This window comes from Brachypodium distachyon, chromosome 1 (genome assembly GCF_000005505.3).
Source record: "Brachypodium distachyon strain Bd21 chromosome 1, Brachypodium_distachyon_v3.0, whole genome shotgun sequence".
NCBI lineage: Eukaryota > Viridiplantae > Streptophyta > Magnoliopsida > Poales > Poaceae > Brachypodium > Brachypodium distachyon.
Window position 1 is genome coordinate 18,716,843 of NC_016131.3, and position 19,719 is coordinate 18,736,561.

Consider the following 19,719-nt stretch of genomic DNA (forward strand, 5'->3'; position numbering starts at 1 on the left):
GAACAGCCCTCCAGATGCTGCCAGCAAAAAAGATAACCCTCTGCATGATGCGAGCAAATCCGAGACATCCGGCTGCCTAAAGCGGAAACGTGGACGCCCAAGGAAGATTACGCCACCTAAACCTGCTAGTCATGTCGCTGTGATACAGCAATTTGCCACAAATGCAATCGCTGAACGTGTAGAGGGCAGAGCACGCAGGAAAACCCAACCAGGATGCCATACAAAGAGCCCATACAAGGAACTATGAGGTTCATAAGGAGTGACAATTTGAAACGATATGTTCTTCACTTTATGAGTGTACTTAATTATAAGATAAGTTATGGGTGACAGTAGTACATGCGTGCTTCCTTAATTGTTCCTTGTATGAGTCCTCAGTTTATGAGTGTACTTAATTGTTATAGATGGAGTGCATGAAGTATCATACCTTGTAGCTGCTCGTTTAGTTACTCCTTCTTTTGTGTATTTCCATGGAATATATATGAACTCCGATACGATCAAGACAAAGTGATCCTGGATTGTTTAGACAAGGTTATGCCAAATATTGTACTAAACAATTGCGGAATACTTACTCAACATTTGGTGCAAAGAGGAGAACGTCCCAGTCATGAAAGAGAGAAAACAAATGTTACGTGGCTTTGAGTTGATAAAATGCCTGACCTATGTAGCTTTGGGCAGGTATTCTGCTATGTTTCAGCTTGACACAATGACGATATCATTATCACCATCTGATTCGCCCTCAGATGTTACATTTTGCGTTTTAGCCTGAATCCCACCATAGTTATAATGAAACATTGAAGGCGAAATCATGTTCTAAGCCCTGCAAAAAAAGAAAAAAGAAATCATGTTCTAAGAAACATAATTAACTAATTAACAAATTCATCTTTGGTGACTTTTAAGCGCTAATAATTCAATCAATCCTGACTGGTTAGTTAGCAAGCTTGAAACCCTCTACTTAAAGTCCTGATCAGCACAAGATAACTGAGCCATCTAGGTCTATTTTGTAAGGCAGAAATCAGAATCACATCCAATCTGTGCCACACAACTGTCCGAGACTTTAGAAATCGACGGAATCATAACCATTAATATCCATAGAAAAGCAAGACTACCAAGTCTCGGGATCAATAGGTCATACCTTATGCTTAACAATCGACGGCGCGGATCCGGCCAACCGGCCCGGTCGGCGGCGGCGGGGCACGAGGAGAGGGAGGAGATGAGGAGCTGTCGGCCTAAGGTGGAGGAACGGGGGCGCGGGGCCGGGACAGGGGAGTCCGGTGGTGGGGGCGGAGGCGGGCCGTGCCACCGGGACAGGTGGAGCCCGGGGGTGGGGGCGACGGAGAGGAGCAGGGGCGCAGTGCCGGGTCGGGCCAGAGGCCATGCCGGCGGGACGGGGGAGGCCGAGGAGAGGAACGGGGGCGTGGGGCCGGGACGGGGGAGAACGGGGGTGGGGGCGGAGGCGGGCCGCGCCACCAGGACGGGGGAGCTCGGGGGTGGGGGCGACGGGGGGCACGCAGGCGGTGGCGGGTCGGGCCAGAGGCCACGCTGGCGGGACGGGGGAGGCCGGGGAGTGGGCGGAGCTGCAGTGCCGGGCGGTGGCTGCATTGAGAGAGCGACGAGGGTGCGAGACTGGGAGAGGGAGACGGGGGTAGTTGCTTTCGACGTGTTCACCGCTAACGGCAACAGAGTGTTCGCCCACAGAATAATTAGGCAATCTTCTGATTAAGTTAAAAAAAAAATCACTAATATTTGAACTTTCCAGTACTTTTCAGTACTTTTATTTTAGTACTTTTCAGTACTTCTTAGTACTCCACCGTTGGATCAAGTAGGTTGGACGGTTCCTAAAATCGCCAACCATTGTAAAAGTTGTAATATGGCAAACTACCTGTATCACATACAGCGTATTTGAGTTTTTAATGATCAGAACTATGCAAGCGTATGAGATCTCTTTGTTTTTGCGGGGAGCAAGCGTATGCAATCGAATTGGGACTCCTGAAACCACAAGGAAATCAAATTCGACTGCTGCAGAGTGTTCTTAAATATATTAATTATTCCTACAATTTATGTTCGACCATGGTTATGAGAATCTGTCTTTTGTCAAAATGTACCATAGCACCATGCTTCAAACAAGTCAGAAAATGGTGAACATGGAGTAGTATTTAGCAAAGATAGATACACGGGTGTGTATCAGCAAACAGTCCACGGATACAGAACTTCGGCAAAGCATAATCGTACTGATTCATCACAAATCCATCAGTTTCATTTTGTTTAGCTGTGCGGATGATGTTTCGCCTGTGGCTGCTCCCTGGTGGGTTTCAGTCTACTTTGCCAGCAGAGACTGGTTGTAAGGAGTTTTACTTCCACCAGGCAGAACTTCAGAATTTTCTGACGCAATCTAACAGAAGCAAGCACGCGGCGTGAAGTTCTCGGCCATCTCATAATTCACAAAAGTATGACCAAATAAAAATTTGCAGATCGAACTCCACTAAGCAGAGTATATTTAATATCCATTGACGATTATAATTACAAATCCATGGAACGGAGGTTTTACATGGCTGTACCTATGATAAGCAGAACTAGCTAGCTATCACATATATATGACTCAAAATTGGCTACATCTTATCCCTATCTCAATCAAACTAAGATAAACGGCAATTGTCTGCACGTAACTAGACATCTAATCTTGAAGGAACCATGAATCGACGATCGAGCCATCCTCCTCCTGCTACCCTGGTGCTGGTTCTGAAAGGCAAAACCGAAAGGGGTTAGAATTAACGGGCATATGACGCAAAACGAAGCTGCTGATCATAGTGCAGATCTGTACTAAAAAAGATCACCTCAAGGTGGAGAGACGGGAGAACTAGCAGGCGCCGGGGATCCAGAAGACATGACTGGCGGCGCGGGCGACAAGGGAGAAGCAGGAGGCATTGGGGGCCCTGGGGAGGTAGGAGGCGTCAGCGGCGGCAGGGGTGTAGCTGTCAAATCCATCACCAAGTTAATTAATCTCCTTGCAAGCATAAAATTCAACCAGAAAAAGGGAAAACAGAAACAAATCTATGAAAGATAACGCAAATAAAAGATCCTACTTACTTGCGCATTGGAAGATTGTCTGGATCGGTAACATGGCGCCACATCTGATCGGGAGGATAAGCATACGGATCGGGTCGATGGGCTTGGGGGCGAGCTTGCTCATGCCGCCGTTCATGCCGTGGCAGAGGCAGATGGGCGCATTGGTAATGACCGACTTGAGGCCATCGCAGCACATGCTCGGTGGCGTCGTCACTGTAAGGTTGGTGAGGTAGTCCATGCATGGCGCCATGCCTACTAGCGACGTGAGGCACTCCTTTGGTGGCGGCGACGACGGCGGAGCGCCTGCCGCGCCAGGGTGTGGCCCGAACAGCGGCGGGAAAAGAAATCCGAACAGCGGTGGAAGGCTAGGGAGGCCAGGAATCTGCGGCAACGGCAGACCGGGGAACGATGGAAGTCCCGGGGCGCCTCCATTGGAAGTGGTGGCAGCTTTGGTTTGGTCGGCTTCCCTGGCACCGGGCGGCTGCAGTGTCGCGGCGACGACAGCGAAGGCGAAGAACAGGGCGGCGAGGTGCTTGGAGAACGCCATCTTCTGTGTGTGTGTGTGGGGGGGGGGGGGGGGTTGTTGAAGGATTTGAAGGATTTGTGGCGCTCGCCGTGGAATATGAATTTGGTGGAGAACGATAGGTGGCGTGATGCTCAATTTATATTACTCCCGGTCAAGCCTAGAGATAGAGAAATTAAACATCCGCCGCCTAATAGTCAAATGTTCTATCCTTCCAAGTCTAAAGTCGTTTGCCTCTACGAGAAGAGATTCATCGTGCGTGGACCATGGAGTATGTAGTACAGTCCTGCCACCTGAAGGCTGAAGCACGAAGAGATTAATAGCCTCTGGTTTAAACCTCGATCTGATGGGATGGGACTCCCTCAAAAACCTTGATTTAATTATAAGGGCCCCATGCTTCTCTTTTTGAAAGGCGGATATAAAGATGGAAGAAGGAATAAGCAAACCAAAACCATGAGCACTGGATAGGTTGATAACTAAGGACTCTTTGGCGGTACTTCTTTTTACAGGTATTATTTACGTACCATTTGATAGCACCCGAAGAGTGGAATCAAAGAATTAAGAGTGAATTTAACATTTTATCCCTTTTATTAATTAGTGACACATTTTATTTCAACGGAGATTCTAACTGGGGCACGTGCCCCACTTAGTCTTCCCGTACGGCGCGCTCATGTCCGTTACATCTCGCGAACGACTCTCTCCTGGTCCCCTTTCTCCCTTCCGATGGCTCTCTGCCCCTCTCTCTCCCTCTGGTTCTCCCGATTGGAGCAGGGCCCGGCGGTTCAAAAATTCCGAGCAGTCCGCGGCAGGGGCGGAGGCGGCGCACAGATTTGGTTCCAGCGGCGGCGTCATCTGTTCCACCTCGAAGACGGGCGCCACGGCGACGCTGGCAGGCGCGTGTGTGCGGCAGCGGCGAGGAGGTGCATCCTCCCGATACAAGCTGCCATAGTTGCTCTCCCAGTGCACTCCACCGCCGCGGCGCTTCCATCCTGCGCTGCCGCCGGCGGCCTCCCAGTGCATCCCGCGGCCGCTCTCCCAACCCGCGGCGCCGGCGCTCTTCCCGCGCATGCCGATCCATCCCGTGCCGCTGCTGGTGGTCTCCCGGCGCCCGCCGCCGCCGTGGCCCTTCCAGCCCGCGGCCCCTCTCCTAGCTCGCGCGGCCAGCAACACCATACCGGCCCGCGCCGCGACCGACGGCCTCCCTGCGTGCGCCGCTGCCTCGTCCCTTCCAGCTATACCTGGGCATGGATGGCCCGGCCCGAAGCCCGACGTCCTGGGCTGGGCTCGGGCCTCATTTTTCAGTCCCAAGCCCGGCCCAAAAGCCCGAAATGACTAAAAACAGACATTTTTAGGAAAAATAGGTATAAAAAATCATTTATTTATTTTGAAAATAATTATTTTAATGCTTAAATGGCCTATTTTTGGGTTTTGGGCCAGGGTTGGGCTTCAAGTTCGACCGTTGGGTTTTTATGAAGCCCGGCCCGAACCCGGCCTGGCCCGGGGTTTGCTGCCTAGGTATACTTCCAGCACGCACCACCGGCGGCGGCCTCCCAACGCACGCCCCCTGGCCTTCCGGCGCGGCGCCGCCGCCAACCTCCAAGCCCACAGCGGCCCTTCCTCTCTGTAATCCAGTGAAGGGGAAGAGGAAGAAGTGACATTTTTTTTTATTTACGTTTTTGCTCTTGCACTTTTGATACTCCTCCTTGTTTTGTTTTGAGATTATACTCCATTCCCCTAAATTGGAGCAACTAATATGTACCATTAGATCAAAAAAATAAACGGACTAAATTTGGGGTATCTTAGAAGAGCTCATGTAGTATGGTCCATATATAATTGCCATGTTGAGACTACCTAGTTGCCATGTCATTTGCTCTATAATTGCCAAGTTGTTTGGTAGGTCGTGACTAACTAGTACCATGTTAGTTTGGTCATAGTTGACATATCATCACTACCTAGTTGACATGTTTTTTGTCTTAGTTGCCACATTATTTTGTCGTAGTTGCCATGTTGTTTGCTTTCGGTTGCCAGGTCGTGACTACCTAGTTGCCACATTGGTAGGGTCATAGTTGACATGTCATCACTACCTAGTTGACATGTTTTTTGGTCTTAGTTGCCACATTTTTCTGTCGTGCATGCTAGGTCGTGACTACCTGTTTACCACGTTTGGTTGGGTCATAGTTGACATGTCGTCCTACCTAGCTGCCATGTTTTTTGGTCTTAGTTGCCACATTTCTTTGTCGTAGTTGCCTTGTTGTTTGGTATTCTTTTCCAGGTCGTGACAACCTAGTTGCCACGTTGGTTGGGTCACAGTTGACATTTCGTCACTGCTTAGTCGAGATGTTTTTTGTTCTTAGCTGCCATAATTTTCTTGTCGTAGTTGCCATGCTGTTTGGTATCGGTTGCCAGGTTGTGACTACTTGGTGTTGCCATGTTGGTTGGGTCATAGTTGACATGTTTTTCAGTCTTAATTGCCATGTTTTTTAGTCTTAGTTGCCACATTTTTTTGTCACAGTTGACATGTTGTTTGGTATCGGTTGCCACATTAGTTGGGTCATAGTTGACATGCCATGCACTCTTATCTGCCATGTTGTTTGCTCCCAATTGCCATGTTGCTGACTACTGGTTGCCATATTTTTTATTCTACTCGCCACGTTGTCATGTCATAATTACCATGTTGTGTACTATCTTGTGGCTATGTTTTTGTACGACCGCTCAATTGCTGTATCATTTACATCAAACCACCGGTTTATTTGATTGAAGTAGGTGTGTATATGACGACAAGTAAGCATAGATAAACCGGCAAGTAGTCACCAGTAAGAAGTCACAATTAATTGGCAAGTAGGCATAATTACCCGGTAAGTATTTGTGGCTAAGCCGGCAAGTAAGCGTAAACAAACTGGTAAGTAGGCAAAGTTAACCTAACAAGACACAATAAACCTAGCAAGTTAGAAGTATGATGCGTGAAAATGACGCTGCCTTTTAGGAATATTTTTGTGTGGTGTTGAATTTCTACGTAACAGATCAATCAAAATTCTATCCATTTTATATGCTGCGAAAAAAACTACTCCCTCCATTCCATAATTCTGGACTCAAATTTGTCCAAAAATGGATGTATCTATTCCTAAAAGCGTCTAGATACATGTAATATTTCGACAAGAATTATGGAACCGAGTGAGTATTTTTTTAGAGGCATACTATTTTAATTTAGAAGAATAGAAAAGTCTAAAGGCAGGTGGGCTGAAGGCCCAAACCGCTTGCGCGTGCGAAATATCAAATAGCATGCTGCTGGGCTGGGTCGTGGCTTGAGGGCTGAGGCTCGACTCACGGCGGGAGCGGGCTTGTGCTCGGGAGCGGGAGCGGGCGTGCGCAGCCAGCCGGCTCACGCAGGGCGCCATACGCTAAGCGCTCGTGGGGAACGCCGCTGCCTAGTCGCTTCCTTATTTCAATTAGAAGGAAATCTTCTCACCTTATTTTTAAAGATTTTAAGGATGAATTTAACATTTTTAATCATTTTAAGATTTTTGGCCATCGTGACAGGATGGCCTCACATGTCAGGCATATGTGACGCCTCCATATTCAAGGGGTATCTTCTGAATGCACCAATGCCCAGAGTTTAAAAATTGTGCAACAGTACAATTTCAAGGGCCGCCACAACTTACGAAATTCTATAAATCATTTTGATATTATCTTGTACAAAATTCATTGGACTTGGACGGATTTGGCCAGACTAATTAATTTAAATATTATAAAATTTTACTCCCTCCGTCTCATATTATGTGACAAAATATTACATGTATTTAAACGCTTTTTGGGTATAGATATATCCATATTTGGACAAATTTGATTCACTTATGGGACGGAAGGAGTAGTTCCAAACTTCAAGGTAGAGGAAATGTTGGTACCCACTCAAATTTACAAAAAAAATGACCTGCTTTCGTTGGGCAGGGGTCGACGTACACACCTGAGCTTGCGGCTGAACTCACTGAGTGGCGCCACCTACCAATGACATGTGGGGCCACAAAATTAGTCTATTTGGACAAATCAAATTAAATTTAAAATCTTTTTGGTCAAAATTTATCTTAATTCAATGAACTTTGATAGAGATAATACAAAAATAATTTTCAGTTTTTTAAAAAAAAATAGTGAACTTCATTCTGGGCTCGTTGAAATTTTAAACGATGGTCAGAAACCTATTCGGGAGATACCGAGACACGCTTCCAACATGAAGGCATCATAATGCTGACATGTGGTCCCACTTTGTCAGGATGGTCAAAAAATGGTTTAAAATAGTGAACTATCTCAAAAGTTTTTAAAATAGTGTAAAAGAAGTTTTTTTGCGAAATAGGGTAAAATGTGTCATAACTGTTTTAAAGGGCAAAACATAGAATTTACTCTAGAATTAATATCGATCGGCAGGACTAAAAAAGGGAAAAATTCCATCGGGACTCTATCCATAGTGAAACAAAACTACTCAGAAGACACCAAAGCGTAGCAGTCGTCCGATGACACGAGGACGCTTCTGATGTTATCGGTTCGCGGCGCGAAAGGTAAAACGAAGCCGGTGCTAGTTTCTGAAGAATTGCGACTACTGACGGACAGGTGATTCAGTAAATACAGACATGCCCTCGTCCCCGACAGAGCGGCTAGCGCTGCTCTCAGCTCTCTCGCCGGCGGCGCCACGGTGAGATGGAGTGTACGGTCGCGCGCCGGTGTTCGCATTCAAACAAGCCAAGATTGTCGCCGACCTTGTTCACCCATTGTTTGTTTTTGAGAATTTCGGGAATTTGGTCGTTTTATTAACAACAGAACCAGCTAGCATACACGCATATAAATCAGCGCAGCACTAGCTATTCTCGGTCATCCCACAGAGAACCACCAATAAAAATTTGCAGGACTTCACAGAGCATCGAGTATATATATTAATATCCACTGACGATTACATCATGCAACGGAGATCTTACAAGACTGTACTCCCTAATTAACCTCCTGAACGATGTTACCTTATATATATCCCTGGTACTAAATGTAAACAAAACTAAAACGGCAACTGGCTACGGAACTAAACATCTAATCTGGACGAAACCTTCCACGATTCAACATCTTCTTGCCCCAGTGGTGACTTTCTGGAAGACAAAACAAATGGGTCAACATATTAGAGGCATATAATACAAAATTAACTAAGCCATTATTCAGATTAAGCATATATGTTGAGACCATCACCTCAAGGAGGTGATACGGGAGAACTAGTAGGCGCTGGGGATGCAGAAGACATCAGTGGCGGTGCGGGAGAAGCAGGCGGCGCCGGGGCCGCTGGGGAGGTAGGTGGCATCAGCGGCGGCAGGGTTGTAGCTGTCAAATCCATCACCAAGTTAATTAATCTCATTGAATGCATAGAATTAAACCAGAAAAATGAATCTAAAGATAATGCAAGTAAAAGATGCTACTTATCCCCTTCAAAAAAAATTTATCCCCTCCAAAAAAAAGAAAGATGCTACTTACTTGCGCACTGGAAGATGGTCTGAAGCGGTGGGAAGGCGCCACATCTGAACGGGAGAATAAGCATGCGTATCGGGTCAATGGGTTTGGGGAAAAGCTTGCTCATGCCGCCGTTCATGCCGTGGCAGAGGCAGATGGGCGCGTTGGTGATGACCGACTTGAGACCATCGCAGCACATGCTTGGCGGCGTTATCACCGTAATCTTGGTGAGGTAGTCCATGCATGGCGCCATGCCCACCAGCGACGTAAGGCACTCCTTTGGTGGCGGCGGCGACGGCGGAGCGCCAAACAATGGTGGAAGGCTAGGGAAGCCAGGAGTCTGAGGCAGTGGCAGCTGACCGGGGGACGAAGGAGTCTGAGGCAGTGGCAGTTGACCGGGGGGCGAAGGAAATCCTGGGGAGCATCCAACGGAAGTGGCGGCGGTTTTGGTTTGGTCGGCTACTTCCTCGAATCCTTGGAGCCTGGCACCAGATGGCTGCAGTGTCGTGGCCACGACAGCGAAGGCGAAGAACAGAGCAACGAGGTGCTTGGAGAGCGTCATCTTTTTCGTGGAGGATCCGAGGATGTGTGGCGCGAGGTGGATGAATTTTGTGGAGAACGACAGGTGGTATGGTGTTCAATTTATATTGCTCGGGTCTTGTCTAGAGATAGAGAAACTAAACACCAGCGTGATGGTTCAAATGCTTTATCCTTTGCAAGTCCAAAGTCTTCTGTCTCTACGACTACGAGAAGAGGTGCGGCGTGTATAGAGTATACAGTCCTGCCACCTGAAGCATGTAAAGATTTGCCCTTTCTCCCGGTAGAGGTGGTCATTTAAATAAGAACGGAATTTTGTTAAGCCGGACTCCTGAGTCCTGCGTAGTATTGAAGAGCTACCTTGCCGCACAGATTTTATTTGCATGTGGCTTATTATCTGCAAGTTCAGCTGAATTCAGACGCTGATTCTTGAGATTAATATCTTGGTTGAAAACCCCTATTTGGTGAGACGGGACTCCTTCGAAAACCATGATTTAATTATGAGGACCCCATGCTTCTTTTTATGAAAAAAAAGGCTGAGATAGAAATAGAAAAAGGTATAATCAGCGACGTGCACACCAGAAGATTGAGAGCGTTCTCGTTAACAGAATACAGAGGAAGGTAAAGTTGGGCCGCACAATCTCATCCCTCGCAAACTATGCGGGCCCATAGCGAAAATGGGTGAATGGGAGGCCTTTCAGCGGTGCAAAAGGCCTGTTAGCCCAACTGCAGAATCAAAACTTCAAATTGGCTTTCCTGAAAAAAACATGAAATTGGCCACGCAACGATCGATTTAAAGAAAGGAAAATGAATTGGCGGATCTTGCGATGACTCCCTCCGTTCCGATTAACCGACTTGAATTTATATAAGAATTTATATAAATCACGTCCGTTAATTTGAAACAAGAGATGAGTAACGCTTCCGTACACAGATGATCAGAAGCATATGAGCAGATGCGTGCCCCAGCCACAGGTGGCTGTGTTGACAGGACAGTTCGTGCCAATGTAGTCATTTGCTGCCCATCCACCATGCTCCCGACACTTGAAGCAACAGAAAGAGCGTCGTGCACCATGCTCATGTAGACGTGCACCAGGATATACGCAGTGTATCGGTTGGGGTCTCCCGTCTACATCCAGCTTATGTTTTCCAAGTGTCCAGCTTATTTACTGACCCGTCGTCCAGGATTGCAATGGTTCAACCAAAGAGTTGTACTTCACTCAAAGCCATGGATACCTAGACTAGGAAACACCGGGCCCTTCGAGCTGTTCCAAAAGAAACCAAAATGTAGAACATAAAGGAGGAACCGAGGGTTTGTTTTTTAACCAAAGGAGGAACCGAGTCGCTAGACACTTCTTGCACATTATATTCTAATACAGTAAGTTTCTTACTCTTAAATACTAATTTCTGGAAGAAAAGAAATGCATTGAGATATTTTTTCCAAAGAAAAATAACTATTGCATATGTTCCTAAATAATTTACCTCCTCCATCTTATATTAAGTGTCGATTTATACTAAAAACAGTGACATTTAATATGAGACGAAGAAAGTAATAGTTTTGTCATAAGTCAAACTTCTTAACATTTGACCAAGTTTATAGGAAAAAATGAAATTTTATTTTGTACCATGAAAATCAATAAATTATAGAAGCATGTAGGAGTATATTTTTTTAGTTTAGTGGCCAAGATTTTTAAACGCATCCAACGCTTGAGGAACGAAAAGAATACCGGCCCTTTGGATTTCAGAAAGTCATATCTACGGCTAGCTCGATGGTAACACGGTCAAAGATATTATAGATTGAACGCAACAAGTTGAGATTATAATCTTCTTTTCATGTTGAGTCTTCTGATAAGTATGTACTGATGATTAGAGAGAAAACTTTGCTTCTGTTCTGAAAAGGTCACCGCTTGCTCCCCCTCACTTTACTACATCAAGCATTTGACCGACTGCTATACTGAAGAAATATGGTCATATATATACAGCTTAGGATTTTGACTTTTTAAATCAGGAATCCAGGGTAGATTCAAATGAACCCTAAGAGATTTGTGCTGCCATGCTTTGTCTGTCTTATATTAATTCGAAATTGCAATCATACAGTTATAGAAGAATACCACCGGTCAAGAATAATTCTGTCTAGACCATGGTGTACACTGTATATAGAGGCCCCTAACTGTATACACGGTTGCTCGCTTGATGCAGTCAGCAACTCAGCATCGCGCTTGCGCTTCTACTAGTATATACTAGCTAGCTAGCAGTTAACAACTAGCAACACGGAGAAATTAATACATGCCCAATCTTTTTTTTTGGAAGAATACATGCCCAATCCACCCTGGCCATTGCCACGGCTGATCGAGGCCAACTTCGCCGGCATGGCGTTAGCTCAGCGTGCCCGTGGTGTCGTCGTCGATGCCGGAGAAAAAGGGGTCGAGCAGGAGCTCGGCGGCCGTGGGCCGGTTCCTTGGCTGGCCGATGCAGCGGTCGATGAAGCCACGCAGCTCGGGGTCCTTGAGGCGGCGGAGCGCGGCGGGGGGCACGCCCCGGGTGACGCTGTGGTAGATCTGCACGACGCTCTCGCACTCGGCGTAGGGCATCTCCCGCGTCACCATCTCCAGCACGCACATGCCGTACGAGTAGATGTCCACCGACTCCGTGTACGTCTCCGTGTACAGCTCCGGCGCCATGAACTCCGGCGTGCCCAGGATCGTGTGCGCCACGTGGGTCTTGTCCACGATCGCCGCCAGCCCCAGGTCCCCAATCTTCACCTGCACGCACGGCACGGCCAAGCCAATATATCCGTTAATCGAAGTGCATTGCAAACGAGAACGAAATCCATTTCGAACAGGATCGGCATGAGCAGTAAAGCAACAGCTAAAAAGGCAGTAGATGCAACGAGCAAGCTTAAGCAAGCAACGCGTGCAAAAATGCCGCGAGAGGACACGCGAACAGATCAGAAGTTATGGCGTAACAAAATTAAAGTGCGTCGACTCAGCGTGCATCATTTGTGTTTCTCCTTTATTCGAAAGCAAAGTTTGCAAGCTCACACAGGCATATCTTAGGTTCCGGTTTTTGCGATGCTTTTAGACGACATCGTCTCTCGCTTTCTCTCGTACAGAGACACGGAGAGTACTACACAGCTAGCTAAGCTAGGTCGTCACATAAAAGAGGCTGAAAAGGTGGGAAAGCGCACCCGTCCGCCGCTAATCCCCTGACTAATGCACGGGTCGGTCGGCCGGTGCACAAATGAACAGCCACTAAACTACACGTCTTCTATGTTATACTGTATTCTACCACCAATTTCCTTTTTTAGGCTATATAAAACAGTAAATAGAGAAACGCGCAAACTTTAAGTTTATCCCAAATTCGGAATTTAATTAAAACCAAATACCCACAGGGCCCCAAATCATTGGCACGATCGATGAAATTAAATCCTTGTATTAACGGATCATAACAGCATCGCCGCGGTTCTTCCTGGGCGAGAAAGTTCCGCAGCGAAACGCAGTTCTAATTACAGATTCGCGGGATTCGCCAGCAATCGAGCGCGAAACGCGCGTGGAGATCGAGTTCCAATTGCAGGGAGGGGATCGGACCGGACGAGATGAGAATTGGTTCATGGATCGAGTATGTACGAACCTGGCCGGTGTTGCCGTTGATGAAGACGTTGCTGCAATTGAGGTCGCGGTGGATGATGCAGGGGTCGTGGGTGTGGAGGTGGTGGAGGCCGAGGAGGATCTGCCTGGCCCACTTCTTCAGCGCCTTGACGGAGACGTGCCTGTGGCGGGCGCGGTACTCGCGGAGGCTGCCGGAGTTGCAGACCTCGGTGATGAAGCTGAGGACGCCGGCGTCGCGGTCGAGCCAGACCTTGTGGAACCCGATGATGTGGTCGTGGCTGAGGGAGCGGAGGAGGCGCACCTCGGCGTGGAGCCGGTCCACCATGCCGGGGTCGCGGTCCGCCAGGGCGCGGAGGCGGACGCGGTTCCAGGCCACCTCGATGCCTTCCTCCTGGTCGAAGGCGCGGTAGACCTTCTTCACGGACCCGAGGCCTAGAACGTCGGCGTAGCGCCCGTACCGGCCCGTCGGGTCCACCTCCTCGAACGCCTCCTCGTCGTCCGCCGCCATGGGTGATGCTGCTGCTGCTGGGGGTGGTGGTGGTGCTGCGCGGCGAGGCGGCGACGGGTTTGGGGGGCAGATGTTTGCGGATGGGCCGGGAGGAAGGAAACGAGTCGACCGGCGAGGCCGCTATTTATAGGGGAGGGGGAAGGGGGAGGGAGAGGGAGGTAGATGGTTCTCTCCTCTGTGGTGCGGCGCGTTGGCCTGGCCTTGGCTAGTATGCGCCTGCACCGGGCGGAACCCAGATCAGTATACCAACTGGTAACGTCTACCGGGAGCCAGCCAGGAGGAGGAGCAATATACTGTACTACTCTACGAGTATACGGCACGTGCGTATCAGCGTACGTATGAGGGATTTGACCCAAGATTTCCGGGGGAGGGGGGCCTGCCTGGCTGTTGGGCTGGGCCACGTTGCTCACGTAGCGTCTCCGTGCCGTGTGATCGGACGGCCGCTGCGCCGCGTCCGTCGGGTGGGCAGTTCGTCTGGTTCACGTCGTCGCGTGGACCGCACCGCACCCCGTCAAGGAAGATAAGATTTGTTTGCGGTCTGTTGCCGTTTTTTATCTGTCGGTTGACCTGTTTTTCTTTTCCGGAAGCAGCCACCAGCTGCAGGTAAGCTTGGGAGGTCTGCTAGACGTAACCGGACCACGTGTAGCAGGGTTCCAGACTTCAGATCCGACGGCCCAGCAACTGTAATCCCCTCTAAAAAATATTGCAACCAACAGCAAGTCGGGTCGGGTTGCTGATTTTCTTAAATCAAAGAGGAGCGGGTAATCCATAGTCTTATCCGCAACATCGAACGTGCTACCGATCTCTGTTCCGACTCAACTAAACCATCGGTGTTTCGTCGCTTTGTTTTTCCACATGGGACACATGCACGGACACGACTACGGCGAATCGTTCGCTGCATCTACCTTCCGCTGGTGGGCGAAGGCGCGAAGCACCTCGCGGTTTAAGATATTTCGGTGGTCTGAAAGAATTTTACATGAAACTCACGTGAAATGGTCCAAAACTCGCAGCAAGAGGACTCTTCACGTGCTGGACTTAACTGCGACTGGGACAAGTCAAGACCACGGACCACCACCACCTTGGCGATTACGAGCACAATCGAACTATAAACCAGTAGTATCTACTTCGCCAGCTACAGAAATCTGAAATCTGTAAACTTTCACGGGTGGACCCAAATGATATTGAGAAGATATCAGAGAGGCCCGCCGAGAAGAATAACGGCGCCCGCCGCACGATAAATTTCACAAATGCATTTTCACGGTGATGTCCATCACCAGCGTAATCCATATTCAGGAAATTAGTAGTATACCAACAACCAATCTTCAGCAACACTACACGGTTGCAATGTCTGCTTTTGCAGACTTAACAGCAGATCATCTTTTCTGGCCTGGCTAACGCCCTTCTTTGAGCATCATGTTCTTCTCCAATATATATTTTCCTTCTTTGTACTTCTGGTCTTCGTTGTAAGCTTTTGCCTGCACATTGACCAATGAGTAGGAAAGTCATTGTAACAATCACATGATTATTCGGAGTAGGCAGATCGACGCAGAAAATAAGCTGATATGACTTGTTTGCCTCCTACAGCTTTGGTTTTTAGAATGCTCTTTGGACGTTGGCTGTTTCTCTTTGCTTTAGGCTTCCTTGCTTGCACTCTCTGCGTAATTTTGATGCTTTCTTCTAAATAAAATGACACGGATTTGAGAAAAAAAACATCCTGGTAAGCTAAGGATCTGCATGTTTCCATGGCAAATGCAGCCAAACCAGGACATTAAACGTGACATCAGTGGCACACTATGAATACTAGGTGGAATTTGCTGTGCTTTTATTAGAAAGAAATGTGTTCAATAAACATGATTCAAATTGCAAGTCAAGGCTAAAAGTCTAGGAGCTTTCTGGCCACAGAAACAACACATCGGTTCATTATTTATCTCTCAACTATGATATCGTTACGAATTTCCTATACAATAAAATAATCCTCCTAACTGACGGCATTAAGTTATGAGCTTTCTATGAAGGGGTAAAAGATCATATACGCCTCAAACAGGAAGGCATAGCAACATTTGATTCTGAGTTTCCCTCAACAACTCTGAATTAAGGCAAGCAAATGTTTATGCATTTTGCAAATACAAAAGAGACAAGCATAAAGAAGATAAGAAGATGACCTATACTTTATACTCTGTAGCAACAGAAATTCTGAATACAGTGGTCCTCTAGAAACATGATCATGCCGTAGTGCTTTCCATGCATTATGCAAGGGAATCTATTTATCCTGTTATTTCAGAAGGCATCTATGGTATCAGTCTATCAAACCAAGTTGTTCTATGGGAACATCAAGCCATATATGTTATGAACGTTACCGTATATGAATTACAACAAGCTTAGGTGGAACTTAGCGATTTGGTTTATTAGCTACCTATCGTTAGGATTTGAGGTGATCAGGCTCACCATACATAAAGGGACTTGGAAGTGAGAAATAGAATCAATCTATCAAGAGCTATCATAACGAATCGCCCTCTCCTATTCCTAGCAGCTGAGCTGTTCAGGGATTCCTCTAGGTGGTAGTTACCCCAGTATGAACCCTAGTTCATACCACACATATACTTTTTTTAGAGAGACTGTTTGGATAATTATCCTCCTAGGTGTATTCATTTTAATAGTTTGACCAACTTGCTTGCCTAATCTACATTAGCAGTTTAAAATGAATTCTTCACTGAACAAACTTAATGAAAATTAACAACTTACATATTTCCAGCCAAGGAGTCCTTGGCAGCAGCTACAGTAGATATCATTCACTGTATGCAATCCAGTCAGGAGATAGCGATCCTCATCAGGACCAAGACTCACATTCACCCTGAATGTCACATTCCCCAGATCAACATGTCAACAAGAATTAGACGAGGTTTGGCAGTTCATATGTTCAATGGTCTACTCATACTTGACTAACTTCATGGTAAGAGCTGAAGTGATGTCAATAAGCAAAATTCTATTTCACATATATGTTTGCTAGAGCCATTGTCTGATTGCATAATTCCTCGAAATTAACTCAAGTTTTAGGCAAATGAAGCAAGTGCATGACACTTGGTTAGCAGGTTGTATTGATTTTACAAGATGTGAGCTCTGCATCCTATTGACATCGGATAGTTGGTCAGCATCATAAAGATGAAAATGGACCAAGTATTTTATAATCATAAGCAACTGATTATGATCAAGCTCTCACAATTCATAACTTGGGCCGCCTATCTCCATTCTCTAGGAAGCATGATCTTCTCAATGAAGTGATATCTTATGCGCAATTAAGGCTTCTTACCCTCCAAATTGTAACTTCCTAACATAAGATTAACATTACCTCATCGTGTTGACCATATGGTCAGTAAAAGTACATACAAGATACAACTTTGCCTAAGTTGATTACTAAACGTATTTGCTTCTTTTGAAATAGGGTTTGCCAAAATCATTTTGATTCATATCCAACGTGATTGAGATGATTCATCGCTACTCGGATCCAACACAACCATATTGGATCCACCGCCCCATTCTTGCACTCTACGTGATTTAATTAAAACCGTCAGGTACTTCACCCTCAATCACAACCAAAACCCCCTACGAAACAACAGTACTAGGAAATGATTATCACGCAGCTAAAACGAATTTAAATCAGTGTGGCTACTAACTGTTCATATTAACTCTGGGAAGCATGCATAAGAACTATCTATTCTCTATTTCTCGGAATGCCTGTAACTGACGCTAAGCATTCCAGAACAGCAGCATTGCAACGATCCAACAATCCAGAGGCGGAAATATGGAAAATCAAAAGTGGGAAAAGAGAGGGATAGCTCAGCTCACACGCTATCGAAGAGGTAGGCGCGGCCGTGGCGGCCGCGGAACTCCTTGGACACGATGTCGTCCGGCGAGGCGGAGTCAACCCTGCAGAACTTGCACTTGAACACCTTGGGCCCCGGGAGGGACTGCACGAACAGCAACCCCATCGGCCCCTCCCCTCGCAAAAGCAATTCAACAAAAGCAGCAGCCGACACGCGATTCCGCGGGCCAAATCAGCAATCGAGCAGCGCAAGCTGTGCGAGGCCGCACTGAACCTTGTCAAATCCCGAATCGGCCGAATGGGAGGTCGCTGAGGCGGCTATCGGGCCCGATCGCCATGGATGGGGGGAAGGATCAGCCCCTCGGGCGTTGGATTCGGCGGTGGCCGCGGGTGGATTTGGTAGGAGGAGAGCAGTGGGGTTGGGAAAGCGGAGGCGTCGAGGTCTCGAGGAACTAATGGCCCTTGTCCTTGTTCCTTTCACGTTTGTTTCTGCTTTCTGGTATTTTTTCTGCACTTTTGCTTCCTCACATAGCCTCTTTTCTCCGGTCTCCGCTCCGGAACTATATAGCGGCCGATGGCTCTGCTCGGTTTGGTGGTTCGCTTGCTTTCGTGGTGGCCGATGGGGCAGGTCGACCGCCGCTTTGCCGTTGCGAGGAGCACCGGTCGCCGGGGCAAAGACGCAAAGTGTTTCGCAGGCAAAGCGACGAACGAACTATTTTATGCCCCGTTTGGCTGGGGTCAGGGATTTAAGCTGTGTTTGTCATTTTGTGGATTTCGGGTAATCTTGTTTGTCCCGTCATTTTTGGCCTATTTTGCAGTTTGCTAACTAACCTCTCTACATGTCTTTTTCTGTGACATTTTTGTTGATAGATAAATTTGTCAAATATTCTCTAGGGCATGCTCTGATGTTAAAATGTCAGTTCAATTAACGTTATTTTAACCCATGTTAAAATGTAGCCTCAAAGTTCGTGCAAAGAATTTTAGACAAGTTAGAACTAAGCATACAACACGTAATCTAAGCATGACAGGTATGTTTGATTTCATGCATTTTTATATTTATACCACCTGTAATATATTGCTTTTAAAGGAAACACACTTAACTTTATTCAAACTCCATAACCGTTACAGGTACAATGCTTCGAATCATAGATCAACTGCAATATAACCGAACTTACCTATCAAGATCAGTTTGTCTCAATTCACTTCGTTCATCTGGCGTATAAATGGTTTAGATTTGTTTTTCCATCTTTTGTATGAAATCAAACGCGACATGGCTAATTAAATTACACTAATGCTTTTGGATACTTGCCTCACATATAACCACATAGAGGGTGGTGGTCGGAACCACTGCTCGACAATTATCGATGACCACAACAAAAATGTGAAGGCAACCACTATGTGAGAAGTGACATCACTGCTTTCCTAAGAATGCATGATATTGGGAAATAGAAACCAAAACGAAACAACATCCTTATTAATTGCGGTAGTTATCTATGCTCCCATCTTTACCTGGCTGGGCCGAGTTGTGAGTCGTGTGCTTGAGATGCTTTCCCATCTTTGCCTGGCATGGAGCCGATCTTTCTTGGGTGTCCAACGCCAGCGGGCCAACATGATGAGGGAACGACATGCCAAGAGCGGACCGACGCAATGCCACACACAGATGGCCGCAAATTGGCAAAGCCCATGCGAGAATGGACGCGGGATTGGATGGTCAAGGAATCACCTGGCTACAAATATTGGACGGCTTTGGCGAAGTATAGGGCCTAAAGATGCTCAATGGAGGTTGTGTTTTGTTGTGATTAATAAGAGGAGCGAATGAATTTTTTTGATCAAACAAATCAAATATGGATAGCGGTGAAACATCCTCCCGACTCTATTGCAAACAAAGACTCACATGCAGGAGCAAGAGAGGAATGTTGCATTCTCGAGACTTTGTTAAAGTACAGGCAATTTAATACCCTTAATTTCTTTATGTTGTAATGGATGCTGATTTCCTTTTTGGTTGAGACTGAAAATGTTCCAAGATCAAGTTAAAAAGAAAACGTTGTTGCGACACCTTGTTGTGTCAACTCGTTTTTTTTTTGCAGGAGTCGTGTTAACTCATTACAACTGTACAATAACCGACTATTAAGACCGTTAAAAACGTCACATAGAACTCAAAAGCCATCCGAGTTTCACGCAGAACTTC

At 46.8% G+C, this 19,719-nt stretch overlaps 3 protein-coding genes and 2 long non-coding RNA genes across 5 annotated transcripts; all 5 read right to left on the reverse strand.

The window, feature by feature from the left end:
* Window positions 1-457: 457 nt before the first annotated feature.
* Window positions 458-814, reverse strand: LOC106865805. The gene is made up of 2 exons (XR_001405128.2): window positions 658-814; window positions 458-510 (listed from the first exon to the last, which is right to left on the reverse strand). It is a non-coding gene; the product is annotated as an uncharacterized LOC106865805 (long non-coding RNA).
* A 1,722-nt stretch (window positions 815-2,536) lies between these two features.
* On the reverse strand, window positions 2,537-3,556 carry LOC112270153. The gene is made up of 3 exons (XR_002962520.1): window positions 3,085-3,556; window positions 2,832-2,969; window positions 2,537-2,736 (listed from the first exon to the last, which is right to left on the reverse strand). It is a non-coding gene; the product is annotated as an uncharacterized LOC112270153 (long non-coding RNA).
* A 4,925-nt stretch (window positions 3,557-8,481) lies between these two features.
* LOC100841690 (leucine-rich repeat extensin-like protein 5) lies at window positions 8,482-9,775 on the reverse strand. The gene is made up of 3 exons (XM_024457418.1): window positions 9,086-9,775; window positions 8,807-8,935; window positions 8,482-8,709 (listed from the first exon to the last, which is right to left on the reverse strand). The coding sequence occupies exons 1-2, from the start codon at window positions 9,621-9,623 to the stop codon at window positions 8,808-8,810; spliced, it is 666 nt and encodes a 221-aa protein (XP_024313186.1). The 5' UTR covers window positions 9,624-9,775; the 3' UTR covers window positions 8,482-8,709; window position 8,807.
* Window positions 9,776-11,637: 1,862 nt separating this feature from the next.
* Window positions 11,638-13,922, reverse strand: LOC100841994 (probable serine/threonine-protein kinase WNK5). The gene is made up of 2 exons (XM_003559984.4): window positions 13,226-13,922; window positions 11,638-12,357 (listed from the first exon to the last, which is right to left on the reverse strand). The coding sequence occupies exons 1-2, from the start codon at window positions 13,709-13,711 to the stop codon at window positions 11,971-11,973; spliced, it is 873 nt and encodes a 290-aa protein (XP_003560032.1). The 5' UTR covers window positions 13,712-13,922; the 3' UTR covers window positions 11,638-11,970.
* Window positions 13,923-14,863: 941 nt separating this feature from the next.
* Window positions 14,864-18,074, reverse strand: LOC100838268 (putative yippee-like protein Os10g0369500). The gene is made up of 3 exons (XM_003562768.4): window positions 17,555-18,074; window positions 16,454-16,562; window positions 14,864-15,186 (listed from the first exon to the last, which is right to left on the reverse strand). The coding sequence occupies exons 1-3, from the start codon at window positions 17,695-17,697 to the stop codon at window positions 15,103-15,105; spliced, it is 336 nt and encodes a 111-aa protein (XP_003562816.1). The 5' UTR covers window positions 17,698-18,074; the 3' UTR covers window positions 14,864-15,102.
* Between the last annotated feature and the right edge of the window lie 1,645 nt (window positions 18,075-19,719).